The following is a 15,607-nucleotide window of genomic DNA, read 5'->3' as shown; positions in this document are numbered from 1 at the left end:
AATCTAAAATTACCATGTGGCTCGTACAAGAAGCTCACGATATTTCTGTGGGGCAACACCGGCCTGTGTGGCAGTGGAGGGTCCTCTGGGTGGTGAGACTAAGTATGTGGGGGGTCTGGGGGTCCAGGAGAGAAGGGAAGCTCAAAATGGTCCCACTGCAAGCCTTGGCGATCCTAGATTTTTCTGTGGAAGGCAGTATTTCCTGCAGCCAATGTAACAATGCAATAAGCATTAATACGCACATCCACCTTGCAAGGTATCCCCATTTTATAGATGAGAAAACTGAGGTATGAGAGATAAAGTAACAAAAGCAAAGTGATTGAACCTCTCTTTGGAGTAAACATTTGAGTATTTCAGTATGGAAGGGGCGTGTCCTCGCTGCCAGTGACCACGTGGGCGTCTGCTTCTGCCCCAGGATCGAGCACGACAACACAGGCTTGAATGCCAGCTGGTACCTAAACCATGTGATCGTGACCGACATGAAGCGGCCTCACCTCCGTTACTACTTCAACTGCAACAACTGGCTGAGCAAGGTGGAGGGTGACCGCCAGTGGTGCCGTGACCTGCTGGCCAGCTTCAACCCCATGGACATGCCCAGAGGTCAGTGCCCAGGCTAGCCTCCCCGCCCTCCCTCCCTGCCTGCGCTGGGCTCACCCAGGCTTCTGTCTCGTTCTGGGCAGCCCCATTGCCCCTTGCCACCCCTCCAGGGTCTTCCTGTTGGCTAGGGCTCAGGTGAAGCCCCAGTTCTTCCTTGTGACCTTCCCAAGAGCAAGTTCTCGGAGCTCAAGGAAGCGGGAGATGCAAGAGGACCTGGAGGCATGGTAGAGGAATGGGCACAGTCCTGAGCACACCCTGTGCTTTCATCAGCTCTTGTTGAGGAGGAGCATGTATCTACAGAGAGCTCCCTCTGAGTCTAAAGGCATCTTTCCCTGTCTTCCCATCCCCTTTCTTTTCTTCTGTTGCCCAAGGAAGGTGAGTTACACATGGTAGGTGTGAATCAGAACCCGCAGCTTCCAGAGCTTCATCGTGCTGCCCACGACTCCTCCTGATTTTATGAGGAGTGAAACAACTTATTTCAAATGCATCTCTGGTCCAAAGCCTTACATTAAGACATTTTAGATCTACAGGAACAACAGGAGGCAGGGAAACAAAGCACATGAAAACATACACTGTATCCCAGGTCCCATTTGATCACACCTTTGTTCCCTAAAGTTTTGACCTCATTATTGAACATATTTGCCTTTCCCAAAACGGGAACATCACCTGTGGGTACCATCATCATAATACCCTGCTTGGGTAGAGTCATGGTCCATCAAAGGGGAAAGGCTTTCTTTCAATTTCTCTACCTCTGATCTCCCACCTCCCAGCTGACCTTGAACTCTTGTCCCTTTCCTCTGTGGTCCTCATCATAATAACTTGCAACTTCACTGATTCTTTTTTTAAAAAGATACGTTATCAATCTTTTATTACAAAAGCCAAATTTGACCAGTGCAGAAAATTTAGAAGATTCAGACACGCAAACATAAAAAAGAATATCTATAATTCTATCACCTGGAAAAACATCACTGGTGACATTTTTGTGCACTTATTTCTGGTCTTTTCTATGCATATGTAATTTGAAAGAATGGGCTGGAACAACATCCCCTGCTGGAGCATATTTATTTCTATGTCATGGAATGTCACTCAACACCCCAACTTGTCATGGCTGTGTAGCATTCTGGTGTAGGGAGGTGCCATCATTTATTCATTGAATCCTTTGTAGTTGGATGTTGTTATTGTTTCCCCTTTAAATTTTTTTGTTATTATGAATAATACTATTATAAACAATACACCTAAGTCTTCACACAGATAAATGATTCTTTCCTTAAGATAAACTCCTAAGTGGAATTTCTAAGTCAAACAGAGTACACATGGTTTTTGATGGGCATTGTCCAAATTGTCCTGGAAAGGGTCCATCAGTGCTCAGTCCCACCAGCTGTGTAAGAGCGGCCACTTCCCTCACCCTTGCCGATAGCTGGAAGCACTGTTTACCTTTCCAGTTGGGTAGGAGAAGGGGCTTTTCAGTGTTTTCTCTTTGGTTACTGGTGAGGTTGAATATTTTCATATGTTTATTGGCCCTTTGGGAGTGTGTGTGTGTGTGTGTGTGTGTGTGAATTGCCTGCCCACGCCCCCTGCGCCTGTCTTTTTGATTGGGGTAAATTTCACTGATTCTCCTACAGACCTTAAGCACTTTAATTCTTGATCCAGTCTATCAGTATCAATCCTTAGCAAATTTTAAACTTGCCGTCTTCTTCTTTTGTTCTCTTAGTTTCCCCTGTCTTGCTCTTTCCCCTCCTTTTAGCTCCTTATCCTCCCTTCTGCTCTGATCATATGAGAATCCAGAGCCCCACTGTTAGAAGAGCTTCTGAAAATCACCATTGAGAAAAAAATTGATGTAACTCAGTGGTTCCCTGACTTTCCACAAGAACTGTCCAGGGCAGTGTTTTCTTAAAGTCTCTGAGCCAGGCTGCCTGACCGGGCCCCCTGCCCCTTTATGGGCTGGAGGGCATTGGGTTTTTAGTATTTCCAGGCTAGATTCTGGGAGAGGGAATGAAAAACATGATCTTCAAATATTCCAGGGACTGCACTGGTAAACAAAAGGTTAAGTGTCTTTGCTTTTTACCTGGAATTATACTAATTTGATGTTTGGAGGTTTTTGATTATCAAAATAGGGAAGATAATTATTTCCATGCAGTTTGATAGGTAAAAATATTTCAAAATGTGGGGTTTGGGCAGGGGGTGGGTATAGCTCAATGGTAGGGTACATGCTTAGCATGCACAGGGTCCTGGGTTCAATCCCCAGTATCTCCATTTAAAAAAAGCTCTTTAAAAAAAGTGGTATGTGGACCCAGTCAGGAGGAGGAGAGAGAAAAGGGGATATTTTCAGTGTATATTCCATCCCCCTCTCCTGGTTCCCATCTCCCCACCCCCAAGGGTCATCTCCCAAAGTTCCGGTTGATAATCGGCTGGAATCTTCTTTCATCTCTGCTCCTCAGGGAGGGTAGATGTTCCAGGCTGACTGACTGACCCTTTGACTGAGGGGATCAACAGATAGTAGCAAGGTGGAGGGGACTGGACCTCGATCAGGTTTCTAGATGGTTCCTCTGCAGGGGATCTCACCTATCTTGCTTAAAGACACATGCGTGAGGGGAGCCTGACCTACTTGGTGCAGAAGGTGAGCTGCAGAGCGCTGGGGCTGCTGCCCTGGACAGGAACATCACCCCGGCCGCGTGGCACAGACCTGACATTTGCCCTCTAGTCTTCTCTTCAAGTGTACTTTTAGGGAGGGACCCAACATGTTCCCACCACCTCGAGGTGAATGGCTGGGTCAGGGCTGCCCTCTTCCTTCACGGAGCCACTGGGGAGAAGGCAGACATGAGGATGCGCAGAGACAGCAGGTTCCAAAAGAAAGATGTCGAAGTCAATCAACTCATCATGGTGTGGACGGAGGATCCTAGAACCGAGTTCTGTTTCTTAGCTGTCAAGGGTGGGTAAGATCACTGGATCTGGCACCTGAAGGAAACCAGGCAGCAGGACCAACCGAAATGGCTTTGCCTTTTGGTTTTCTTTGCGTCTGATCACCAGGCCTCGGGGCATGTCCCTGGGACCTAGGCGGTTATGTCCCCCCAGTCCATCTGGGGTTCTCAAATCCCAGCCACTCACATTCCACCTTCAAGACTTCTACTTTCTTCAAATATCACTTTCTTTATTATTTACTTGTTCCTCACTTTTTATCACTTACATTAACTTGTAAGTTTATTTTAAAAAGGAAGTATCACTATTGTAAAAAAAACTTCACTCTTATTCTTTGCCACTGATACTGGGTATAATTAGCACATATTAAAATTAACATACAACATTAGATAACCCTCATGTAACACCACTAGCATCGCGTGTACCAGTGGTGTGCAAGTTACACCCGCAGAAACACGACCAGCCCTGATCTCAGAGGAAGGGAAGGCAGAGGCCAGGAGGCAGGCGGGGAGGGCTGGTGAGGTGTTTGGGTTCTCCTCTTCTTGAGAGTTTGCTTCACTTTGTCCTGACTGCACCTCTGGGGGTGAGGGGTGAGGGAGGGCGGGCGGGTGTTAGTTACAAAGGTAAGTAAACAGAGGCCCCAGAGGTGCCGACTCATCCAAGATCAGACAGCCAATCACAGATGGAGCTGGGACTAGAAGGCAGGGCTCCTAATTCCTGGTGGAATGTGCCTTCCGTCTACCCCTTGGGCCAGGCAAGGTCAAGGGCAGTCAGCCTGGCACCTCAGGGATCAGAGCCTGAGGGATCACGGCGAGGGGCTCACAGAGGTCAGCTGGCCCGATCGCCTACTGTCAACAGGAGTCCTTCCACAGGATCTCCACGGGCTGCTCCTCCCGCCCTGGTTTAAATCCAGCCTCCCTTGGGTGGGGGACACCTCCCAACCTTCCCGTGCAAGCTATTCCATGGCTAAGTGGCACTGGTTGTCAGAAAGACCTACCTGAAATTAAACCTGGTACAGTCTCCCTGAGACATTTGCTTGTCTGACTCAGACCTCCCGACACAACGCAGGGTGTTATCACATCAGCCCTTGGGCGGTGGGAAGACAGCCCTCTCCTCTCAGGATGGCACCCCCAGGTTCCTCAGCCCCTCCTCTTGCCCCATCTCCAGCCTGCCTTCCAAGCTAGAACCCTGTGTTCAGACCGGGGCTCATCAGAACACAGGGCCTCCCTGAATCCATTGCCCTATTTCACTTAGCTAAGTACCTTCAAGGTTCCTCCACGTTGTAGCACGCGTCAGCTTCATTTCTTTGTAAAGACCGAATAGTATTCCATTGTACGTATAGACTGCATTTTATTTCTCTGTCTGTCTGTCAATGGACATTTGGGTTGCTTCCACCTTGTGGCTATTGTGAATAATGCTGCTGTGAACATTGTATACAAATACCTTTTCGAGTTTCTGCTTTCAAGTCTCTCTATATATATACCTGGAAGTGGAGAGTTAATATAGTAATTCTCCGTTTAAGTCTTTGAGGAACAGCCGTGCTCTTTCTACGGCAGCTGCACCACTTTGCATTCCTGCCAGCAGTGCACAAGCGTCCTAGCTTTCCCACATGCTCATCAATACTTATCTTCTGGGGTTTTTGTTTGGTTCTTTTTTTTTTTAAGAGAAAGGCGAAAATTCTTCATTTTTCCATGAATGACTGCAGGTCTTTTTTTTTGTTGTTGTTCAACTATTTTAGTTTTATTTTTCAAATTTTTCAGTTCTTTTAGGGGGGAAGAGGAGGAGGTAATTAGGTTTATTTCTTTAATATTTGATGGCAGTACTGGGGATTGAACCCAGTACCTTGTGCATGCTAAGCATGTGCTCTACCCCTGAGCTATACCTTCCCCCTATTTGGTTATTCTTGATAATAACCATCCAATCGTTTTGAGGTGGTGTCTCGCTGTGGTTTCAATTTGTGTTTCCTGGTGACAAGTGATGTTGAGCATCTCTTCATGTGCTTATCGGTCATTTGTTTATCTTTTTGGAGAAACGTCCATTCAAGTCCTTTGCCCATTTGAAAAATCAGATTTTATTTTTCTTGTTGTAAAGTGGTAGGGATCTATCCAGAATCTATTTCTGGATATTAAACCCTTATCAAATGTGGTTTACGAATATTTTCTCCCATTCTGTGGGCTGCCTTTTGTGTTGTTTGTGTCTGCTGATGCACAAAAGGTTTTAATTTTTCTGAAATTTCATTTATCTAGTGTTTCTTTTGTTGCCTATGCTTTGGGTGTCGTATTCGAGAAGTCACTGCCAAATCCAAAGTCATGAAGTTTTGTCCCACGTTTTCCTCTAAGAGTGCTACTGCTTTAGCTTTTACATTTTGGTTATTGATCCATTTTGAATTAATTTTTGTATATGCTGAAAGGTAAGGGCCCAAATTCATTCTTTTGCATGCAGATATCTAGTTTTCTCGGCACCATTTGTGGAAAAGACTGTCCTTTCCCTGTTGAATGATCTTAACACGTTTGTTGAAAATCCTTTGACCATATGTATACACAAGGGTTTATTTCTGGGCTCTCTATTCTGTTCCATTGATCTAAATGTCTGTCCTTATGCCAGTGCCACACTGTTTTGATTACTGTAGTTTTATAGGAGTTTTGGAATCAGGGTGTGTGGGACCTCTAACTTTGTTCTTCTTTTTAAAGATTGTTTTGGCTATTCAGGGTCCCTTGATGTTCTGCTTCTTTTAATGCATCCTAAATTCTCATTAACTGTTTTTAACAGTGACACTATACCATATTGACTTTGTAGTCAAAAGGCTCTTATTCCCCTGGAAGAAAAGATGAAAATGCTGTCTCTACCACGAATCCTCAGTCCTTGCCCAGGTCTTCAAAGCTGCTGGAGGAACCTCACGGATTCTTCTGACTCATCCCCACGTGAGTCAGCAGGTGTGGGTGTCCCCGTCTTGGCTGGCTCCTCACCACATCTCAATGAAGTGGTCCAGGCAGACATCACACCTCCTAATTAAGCATCTCAGACATCATGCAGCCTGAACAGGGAGTTAACAGCCATGTCTATGCTCATTTCCTTCTTAGAATGGGTGTCAGGGGTCCTGGCATCTTCTGGGGCCTGGGGAAAGTTGACAGCTGCTTTTTCAGCATATCTGCATTGATTATTCCTGGAAACAGTCTCGGCTATTGAGTTTGTTCCAAAATTTTCCTTCCTGCCATCTGCTTCTTTGCACCCTGCCCACATTGCCGTGGATGCCTGACTCCTTTCCTAGAGGATTTCTTTCATCCTGTCTGGAATCGCTCACCCTCTTGACACTCAGAACCCAGAGGGGCAGAGTAGCCGCATGAATATTTACACACGGATGAAAGCCCTTGGCCAGAATCTAAGCGCATCTTCCCAGGCCTCGGACTGACGTATCATCATCAACAGCTGCCATCAGTGATGTCCCCCTGAGCTGCCCTCAGATCCCAGGTCTGGGATAAAGACACAGTCTTTGCCCTCAAGGTGCTCACAGTCCAATGGATGACACAGATTACCACAGTACAAGGTACCCACCGAGAAGGTGGAGGGCACTTCAGATCTCCAGTTCCAAGTCCCAGAGTCCTAGGTTCAAATCTCAGCAATGCCACCTATTAGTTATGTGACCTTCGGACAATATCCTTCTGTAGCCTGTGTCTTCATGCGCATATACTTTACAATTAGTGTCTTACTTAAAATTCATAGCACCCCTAGGAGGTAAGGTCTATTTTTACCCCCACTTTGCACCTGCAGCGAAGACGCTCAAGGTGAGCGTCCATGACCCTGAATAGCCTCCTCTGTTTCCTGGTCTCAGGCTGGCAGCTCCCACTTCTCAGCCTGTTTGCTCAGCCTGCGTTGGCTCTAGCGTCTGGCAGGCGGTGCTCAGAATGCTGTTCTCCCCAGCACTAATAAACCACGAGGCGGTTTCAAGGGACCCATGGGAAATGGGACTGGAGCCTGAGGGACAGGATGAGACACCCTCTCCCCACCTGCTCCCAGACAGTGGAGCGGAAGCCAGACCCCCTGAGAGCAGTTTCCGGAGTTCAGACCCCATCCCCATCCAACAAGGACCCACGGGGACTGCTCTCCCCAGAGCCCTGGGCGTGCCTGCCTGCTACCTGGAGGGGGAGAGGGGGGGCAGTTCTCCTTGCTCCCAAGCGTGTGTCTCAAGTCAGTTAGAGAGAAAAACTGAATCAACCACAAAAATACATGCCAAGGTCAAAGGAAACTTCATCACCTGCTCCTCTTCTGCCTCATCTGCTCTCTTTCATCCTCTCCTTCAGTTTTCTCTATGCACCCAGACCCCATCAGGTCTAAAGCCTCAGCCTTTCCAGAAAGCATCACCTGCTCCCTTGTCTTGGGTTTTGCTCCCCTTGCCAACTCTGGGGAAATTGAAGTCTCTGCCTTCCGCAGTAGTGCAGTGATGCTCAGTGGGGTCCTCCCACCCCAATGGCAGTCAAGGGATGTGCGAGGAATCTCATGCACAGAGACGAGGAACTTTCCCACCCGCTCCCTGAGGGTCAGACACATTCTGGCCAAATCGCAGCCAGAACAAACCACTGTGGCTGATGGGGTGTGTTGTAACCCTCAGGTGTTTTGAGATGGATAAACGGCTGAGAAACTGTCTCAGGGCCGCTATTTGCCTCTTTGGGCTCCAGCCAAGCTTGGGTCCCTCTGAGGGTGCCCCTTTCAGCTGTGCCTGTGCACTTGGTCGCTGGGGCCTTGGGGCGTGGGTGAAGATCATGGGTGTGCGGTGGGCATCGTGTGCAGATATACCCACTCACGAAGACCAGCAGCAGAGATGGGTGGAGAGAGTGCTACTGGGGGCCAGAGGGCTGGCTTCCAGGCTTGTTCCTTGGTAACTGTGCACCTGAGGCAAGTTACCTGTCCTCCCTCAGCTGTCTCCTCATCTTCCCAGAAAACCCGGATGTTCTCTGAGGTCCCATGCAGGGATGGACTTCTCTGGCACTCTGCTAGCTAAGCTAGCTAAGCATCTCTCGGCTCACTCACCTGGCTCCAGGTGTCTCCTGCCCACCGATTATACACCTCACCCCCCGCCCCTTGCTGTTGGCACATTTGGTGTGACATTCGTGGGGTCCAGCACCCAGATGAGGTTGATAAGCACGCTGTAGAGTTACACAGGCTGAGAACACAAGGATACCCACACCTCTCTGGCCCCAGGGAGGCTCAGGGCACATCCCTGAAGCTGGAGGTGGGAAGGGGGACAGTATCATAAGATCTGGCTGGGGACATCTGGGGTAGACAAGGTGAATAAGATGGAGTGGTCTCTCTGGGTAGATTTGGGGTGACCCAGCTGTTGGATCTTGAAGGAGCTTGGGCAGGGGACTGTCACCCAGAGGTGAGGCACCAGCAAAACTTGTTTAGGGCAGACCCTGCCTGGCCTTCTCTCTGCCTGTGTGATGTCATTTCCTGCCTCCTGGCCAAGTAATTGAACCCATCTCAGTGCCAACCCACAAACCCTCCTACCTTGAAAAGCACTGAGTTGATCACGTGGCTTAAATTAGCACTGAGCCCACATCACTTCGGGGGAGTGCTGCCAGCTTGGCAGTGAGACGAGCCCCGGAGCCAGGAGCTGAGTTCCAGCTGGCCCGGGGGCTGGCACACCCGGGAGCTGGCAGAGCCCAGGCCCGACAGCTCATCAGGGCTTCAGACCTGGGCCTCACCGATGGCCGAGAGGGCCCTTGTATTCAGAATGTCCAGGCACCCCCACTGCTCCCAGCTGGGACCTGTTCCTTAGGGACAAGCCTTCTTCTAGGGAGCGTTTAGTCTTCTTTGGTGGATTAATAATAACTACGGCTGCAGCCAGTTTTGCGTTATGCTCCAAAGAGACTGAGGGGCTGGTTGTTGGAGGAGAGAGAGCCCACAAGAAGGAGCCACAGCTTGGGCAGGTGGGCCGGAGTGTGCAGGCGGTGGGGAGGGCGGGTGACGTTCTCTTTGCTTCCCGGTCTGGAGCAAATGGATTGGCTTTTTTTTTTTTTTTTTTTTTTTTTTGCTATACCAAATGGGACAGCCAGCGCTGGGGGCTGAAAGCTGCCGGGTGCCTGGGGACCGGGTAACTGGGTTATGATTTCGCTCCGGCCCACACTGAGCCACACGGTGATTATCACACAGCTCCAGATGTGCACCGGGTCTTGGCAAGACCGGGTTGGGCACAGGGCTCAGGGGGCATTTGCAGAAGGAACAGGACAAGGAAGGGATGGTGACTGACGTGTGACGGGCCTGTGCAGGGTGGGCTGACCCGCGGTGGATTATGGACCAGCTGGAGAACTGCATGGTGCACGAACAAATACAGAATGAAAGCAGCCTGGGTGATTGATGCAAAACACACCTGCCGTGAGAGCTCTGCTAAATAAACCGGCAGCCCTGACTTGCGCCCAGATTCTATTGGAGGATACAATAGAGTGATTAAATCATTGATTCAAAAGAATAGCTCTGAGGGTCAGAAAGCACATGGGGCTGTACACCCTGAGTTCGATTTCTGGCTTTGCCACCCAGTGGTGATGACCTCAGTTTCTTCCTCCATGGAGTGGGTGCACTAGGCGGCCTCTTGGGTCTTTTCAGGACTGGTAGAGAGTTTACCTTCACAACCCAACAAAGAAGGGACCAGCCGTTCTCCGCCAGGGCAACAGGAGTTGGCTTTTGGCCCCTACCTTCTGCCGCGGGTACCTCCTCCCCATTTCCTCCCACAGCTGCTTTTTATCCTGCCATGCCCCTCTCCCCACCACGAGCTCGGTCTCTGGACCCCCACTGTCTGTGCTCAAAACCTGACTCTCCATCTCTGCCAGTTAAGCACGAGCAGAGGCCTTATGCTTTGTACCTCTCTTTCCTCATCTGGAAATGGGGATACCACTAATTCCCACTTCACAAGGACTGGGGACCGAACATAAAGGACTCGGTGCAGTGCAGGTCAGAGAGTAAGTGCTCAGTAAACGACGCCAGTCTGGCGTTGCTGTTGGTACAAAGCTGATGTCTCTCCCCCTCCTTCCTCTGCATCTAGGCTTGCTCTGATTCTGAGATGCACAGACTCAAGATCCTGGCCTCTCAAAATCAGAAAGGACTTTGGAACCACAAAGTGCCAGGATCCCCTCCAGAATCCGGCAGGCCTAGACTACTGGATGTAGGCTCATGACCTTGACTGTAGCCGAAGCCTGCAGGGAGCACTGCTCTTCCCAGCCCCCGTCCTTCTCCCTGACATCCCCTAACCTGGCTCAAATGTTCCCCTGGGCCCTCTGAGCTCTGTTAGTGGTGGCTGCTGCGTGGGAGTCATGGTTCCTGAGAACCCTACGGTGGTGGTCCTGGAACCACGGACTCACAGCCACGAGGGCTCCGGGGTGGGGAGGGCTGGGCTGGCCCCGCAGAGCTCTCCTCCTCTGAACCTCACAGTGGCTTCCCACCCACCCCGTCTGCTGCCGCCTCTCACTGCAGAAAAGCGTCTCCGGAAAGAGTGGGAAGAAGAGAACTGCTTTGAATGAGGACCGGGTGAAGAGTTTCAGATCATGTCAGGACCAAAAAGGACCTCATCTACCCCTCTTCCATTTTATAGAGAAGAAAACGGAAGCCCAGGGAGGTTGAGCAACACAGTGGAACTATGGACAGAACTCGAGCCCTGGGCTTGAGATGCCGCCCCTGCTCCTCCAGTGTCATTCAGTGACTCAGTGGGCATTTACTGGGAATCTTCTATGCCCCAGATTTTGGCCTCAGGGTAAAGATGTAAGGGCTTTTCTCCGTAGGAGCTTAGAGTCTAGAGGGGAGAAAGTCAGGCCAGTAAATAATCACCGTGCAAAGGGATAGAATGCTCTAGGTGAGGGATCACCCAGGTCAATGCAAGGCACTGAGGGAGGAGGAATCAGAAGGGCTTCACAGAGGAGGTGATGCTTAAGCTGAGACTTCATGGGTGAGAAGGAGTTAACCAGGCTTTCAAACAGGATGAGGGCACTTTAGGAACTGATGGATCCTGGTGGCACAGTGTCTCAATCACAAAGCTGTGGTCTCAGCACCCCTCTCCACCCCCTGGACCACTGCCAGCCATATTCTCCTCCAACCTAGCAGCCAGAACTTTTATGGGAATGCATGACTTTGTATATTTGCCCCATTCTTGATTTTCAAATAGGTGTTTATAATAACCTTTGTTTCTATTTGTGGAAATCGTACTTTCTCAGAGCTGCATCCTGTATGCAAGAGAACGTGAACTTATGATACAGATACTACTTTGGCCGTGATCCAACTCTGGGTGTCCAATACAGCCACCAATGGTTTCCTGCTGGACCCCTCCCCTGAGCTCCAAGTGTTGGCCAGAGTGAGCCCAGCAGAAGTCAGAGAGGGGTTCCCATCTACCTGGGGCTGCCTGTTGACCTGGTGGTCCTTGCTTCTGTTTTCTCTCTTCCTCCATCCAGTCCTCAATCCTCCCTCCAGCCTTGTAGCCACTCTGACTAGCTCAAAGGTTTCTGGTGCCAAAGCCACTTTGAAGGTGCAAGAGTGTTTCTCACGTGTGCAAATGTCCTTCAGGTGGATTTTACAGATCAAGAGGACTTCTCATCAGCTTCTTCTGGACCCCAGAGGGCTTGACTTATTCAAGTTTTGACTTATTCAAGTTTTGACTTTATGTGACTTCAATCTTTAGTTTTCAATTACAAGGGAAAAATATGGCTGTTGTAAAAAAAATTCAAAAATATAAATAAGCAAGAAAAAGAATAAAATCTTCCATAATACTATCACCCGAAGATGATAATAGCTAATATTTATTGTGCATTTTCTCCATGTCAGGCATCATTCTTATTTATCTTCTATCTGTCTGTATGTCTGTCTGTCTAATCTTTGCAACAACCCCATTAAGGAGGTATTATTATCCCCATTTTACAGGTGAAGGAAATGGAGGCACAAAGAAGTTAAGTAACTTCCTTATGAGTGATGGAGCCAAAAATAAACCCAGAGCCTTGAGCTTAATCGCTGTGTAGGCTAGCTTCAGAGACACCTCTGTTAACATTTTGTGACTCTCCTTCCTGTTCTTTCTGTTTATGAATGTGTTAAACACTACATATTGATGAAAATGCGATATAGTCAATTTTGTAACCAGGTTTTTACTTAATATTATATTGTAGCGTTGACTAATATTCTAAACTATTATTTTAAAAAGCTGCTGCATGGTAGTCCATGAATGGGTGAAGATCATAATTCATGCCAACAATCCCCCATTTGGGATATATTTAGGTTGTTCTCAATTTTTTGTTATTATTAACAATGCTGTGATAGACATCTTGTTAGGCAATCTGTGAACACAGTTATTTCCCAGCATAAACTAATTGTTATGCACAGGGACTGAATGGTTGGTTCAAGGGGTTTGCAGAATGTTAATTCTTTTGACACATAGTACTCACCTCTGGCAGCCAGCGTCCTGGCAGCGCTGGGTTCCCAGCACTGTGGGAGGATAAACTCCAGCAGTGGAGTTGAATCTGGGTTGGAAAGAGAAGAAAGCAAGAAAGGGAGCCGCAGTTGCTGAGTTTGTGGGGTGCCGGTGAGGGGCAAGGCGGGTGGGAAGGGAAGGACCTCTGCAGAGCAGTGGAAGCCGAGGGGCCAGGGCAGACCAGAGTTTGGCGGGCGTGTGGAAATAGCTCCATGGGGCTTAGCAATGAATTGGAATGGGAGGAGGTGATCACGAGGAGGAGAGAAAGTTTATCTACTCCATAATGTTGAAACGCCTGATGACATTAGGCTGATGTTAGTTTCTTAGGAAATATACTAGCTGTATATTTATTTGGGGGCGAAGAAAGGAACAGAGTGTTTTTTCTTGATTATCACCCAGGAGCGGCTATTAATGACTGAGTGATGTTTTAATGCTGCTGTGTAATCAGGCTCAGCTGAGTTCAACCCACGGCCTGTGTTCCAGCACATGTTAAGTGACAAAGAAATGACACAGTCCCCGGGAATTCCGGAAGGGAGCACTGAGGGCTTGGGAGGTGGGGCCCTTCGGAGAGAAACTAGGGTTTGTGCTAGACCTGGCAGGGTGGGTGGAATGACAGCTAAGAGAGAGCCTTCTCGCCAGATCCCCCGAGTCCGGGTCTGGGTTTACCCTTTCCATCTGTGAAAACTCGATTAAGTGTCTCAACCTCCTGCTTCCTTTGATTGCCTGGTCAGTAAATGGTGAGAGTGGTCACCGTGAGGATTACGTGAGATGATGGGTGTGCTGGCCCATAGAAGGTGCTCAGCAAACACTGTTGGCTCTTATTTTCTTGACTAGTGGGTGTGTCTGCAGGGGAAGCAAGGTGGACGGCATTCTCGAGAGAGCAGAGACACCCCAGTCCCATCTAAAGAACAGGATGAATCTAGGTGTGAGATTCGGGTCTCTGGACCCGAGGGAAGGAAGAGGAAACCTACTGGGGGCAGCACGTCGGGGAGGGAGAACTCAGTCCGCGGGCTGGGAGGTCATTCACTGGTCAGCGGTCATGACCCAGCTCCCAGCAGGGAGCCTCGCCGCCCTTGCTTGGATTCTGTGGACCACGCCCTCCCCACGCCTGTGCAGACTTGAGTCGTTAGGGGCGTTCCCGGCTCGGTGAGAACATTCGCCCTGGTCCCCCACCCCCAGGGCATCCCCACTGAATCTCTCTCCCTGCCATTTTCATCTCCTCCCGCGCAGCGCCTGTGAGTTCCCACTTCTGTGTCTTGGCGTCCTGGTCTCGGTGAGAGGAGATGCTGGGTGTCAGGGTGTGGATGTGGCAGATTTGGTTGGGGATGTGGTAAAATCAAGGCTAGTCATCCTCGCTCCAATACCCTCCCCTCCACCTCTCACCTGCCAAAATACACAAAGCCTCGTTCTAATTAAACAGGATCTGGGGATGGATGAAAGGCCAGGGAAAGAAACTGCATTCCGTCAGCTCATTCATGATTCTCTGCTCCCTGAAAAAGCCTGGACCATGCGAACTTCAGAGAAGCTCAAACCATGTTGGGTGGGAGATGGTCTCTTTCTTGGCAGGTGGAACAGGGGCTTAGTTATGAGGGTCTTTGCTTGACTTCTGCTCTTGGGCACAGCTGGGCTCAGCTGCAACCGCAGCATCATGATTTGGAGCTTCCGGCCCCCTCAGGGCTGTGCCTGCCCCTGCCGCCCAGGGCTGCTCTCTGGCGATGTGCCCCGTCAAGTCACTGCCGTGTGCTGACTGTTCTAGACAGAGCGTGGGGGAGCTGTGGGGGCGGAGGGCGCACCCGGCAGAGGAGGAAGCCGGGGCCTGCCAGTGCCTGCCTTTTCTGGAAGCTCATGCAGGCAGCTTCCGGCCGGTCTGCAGGGGACAGATTTGCCGTTTGGAAGGAGCAGCCTGGTGCCTCTGCCATGGGGCATGCAGAGGGAAAAATGGGCAAGGGCAAGGCTGGGCTTGTGTATCCCCTGGGCAGGACAGGAAGGACACAGACAATGCTATGCTGTGGCCTTGAGGCAGAATCTATCTTTAGGCTGCAAATAATGCTAACTGTACAGGACCCCAGCTCAATTCTGTTTGGCTTTGGAAGGCACCGTGTAATTAGCTTAATCCCTGATCTATATCTGTTGTTATATATTGTTCAGATCAACGCTTCAATGCTTTGTTTGGCCTCTTTGAGCTCACACTAACCTTTAGTGGAGGGAGGCTCAAACCTGAAAGGTAGGGTTGCTGGGTTCCGATGTGTAGGCTGTGCACTGCCCAAGTGTGGCTGTGTCAGGAGATTCTTTCACACCATAGAGGCTGTAGATTGGTGCGTTTATTGCAACAGTTATCCAACAGATGGCAGTAAAGTGTCTTGAGGGAGGGAACACTTTATCTAACTTGCACAAAGCACTGTAGGGGCTAAAGGTAGCCCTGTTGGAAGGCCAGAGGGAATTCAGTTGTAGGGAGAAATTTATAACAGTTACTATGCCAAGTGAGTAAACCACAGGCCAACCCTAGGGCTGGGGTGGGCCATCTCTGGTCCCTCTTTCTCCCGTGCTTCTTCAGGAAGGGCGATGAACTCTTCACTAGCCCCTTCACTTGACCTTCCTTTCTTTTTCCATCTCTGCTCCTTGTTCGCTCTCAAGAGGGCAATGAGCTGAAGGCACAAT

The 15,607-nt window shown here is 49.5% G+C and overlaps 1 protein-coding gene across 1 annotated transcript in view; it reads left to right on the top strand.

Moving 5' to 3' along the window:
- The window catches only part of LOXHD1 (lipoxygenase homology PLAT domains 1), a 152,179-nt gene that overhangs the window by 15,550 nt on the left and 121,022 nt on the right, over positions 1–15,607 (top strand). The window contains exon 4 of the mRNA XM_064480296.1: positions 416–600. Coding sequence (XP_064336366.1) covers positions 416–600 — 185 coding nt within the window. The remainder of the gene's footprint in view (positions 1–415; positions 601–15,607) is intronic.

This window comes from Camelus dromedarius, chromosome 28, assembly GCF_036321535.1.
Source record: "Camelus dromedarius isolate mCamDro1 chromosome 28, mCamDro1.pat, whole genome shotgun sequence".
Taxonomy (NCBI): Eukaryota; Metazoa; Chordata; class Mammalia; order Artiodactyla; family Camelidae; genus Camelus; species Camelus dromedarius.
Note: the sequence above shows the minus strand (reverse complement) of the source record. Positions and strands in the feature narration are given on the sequence as shown.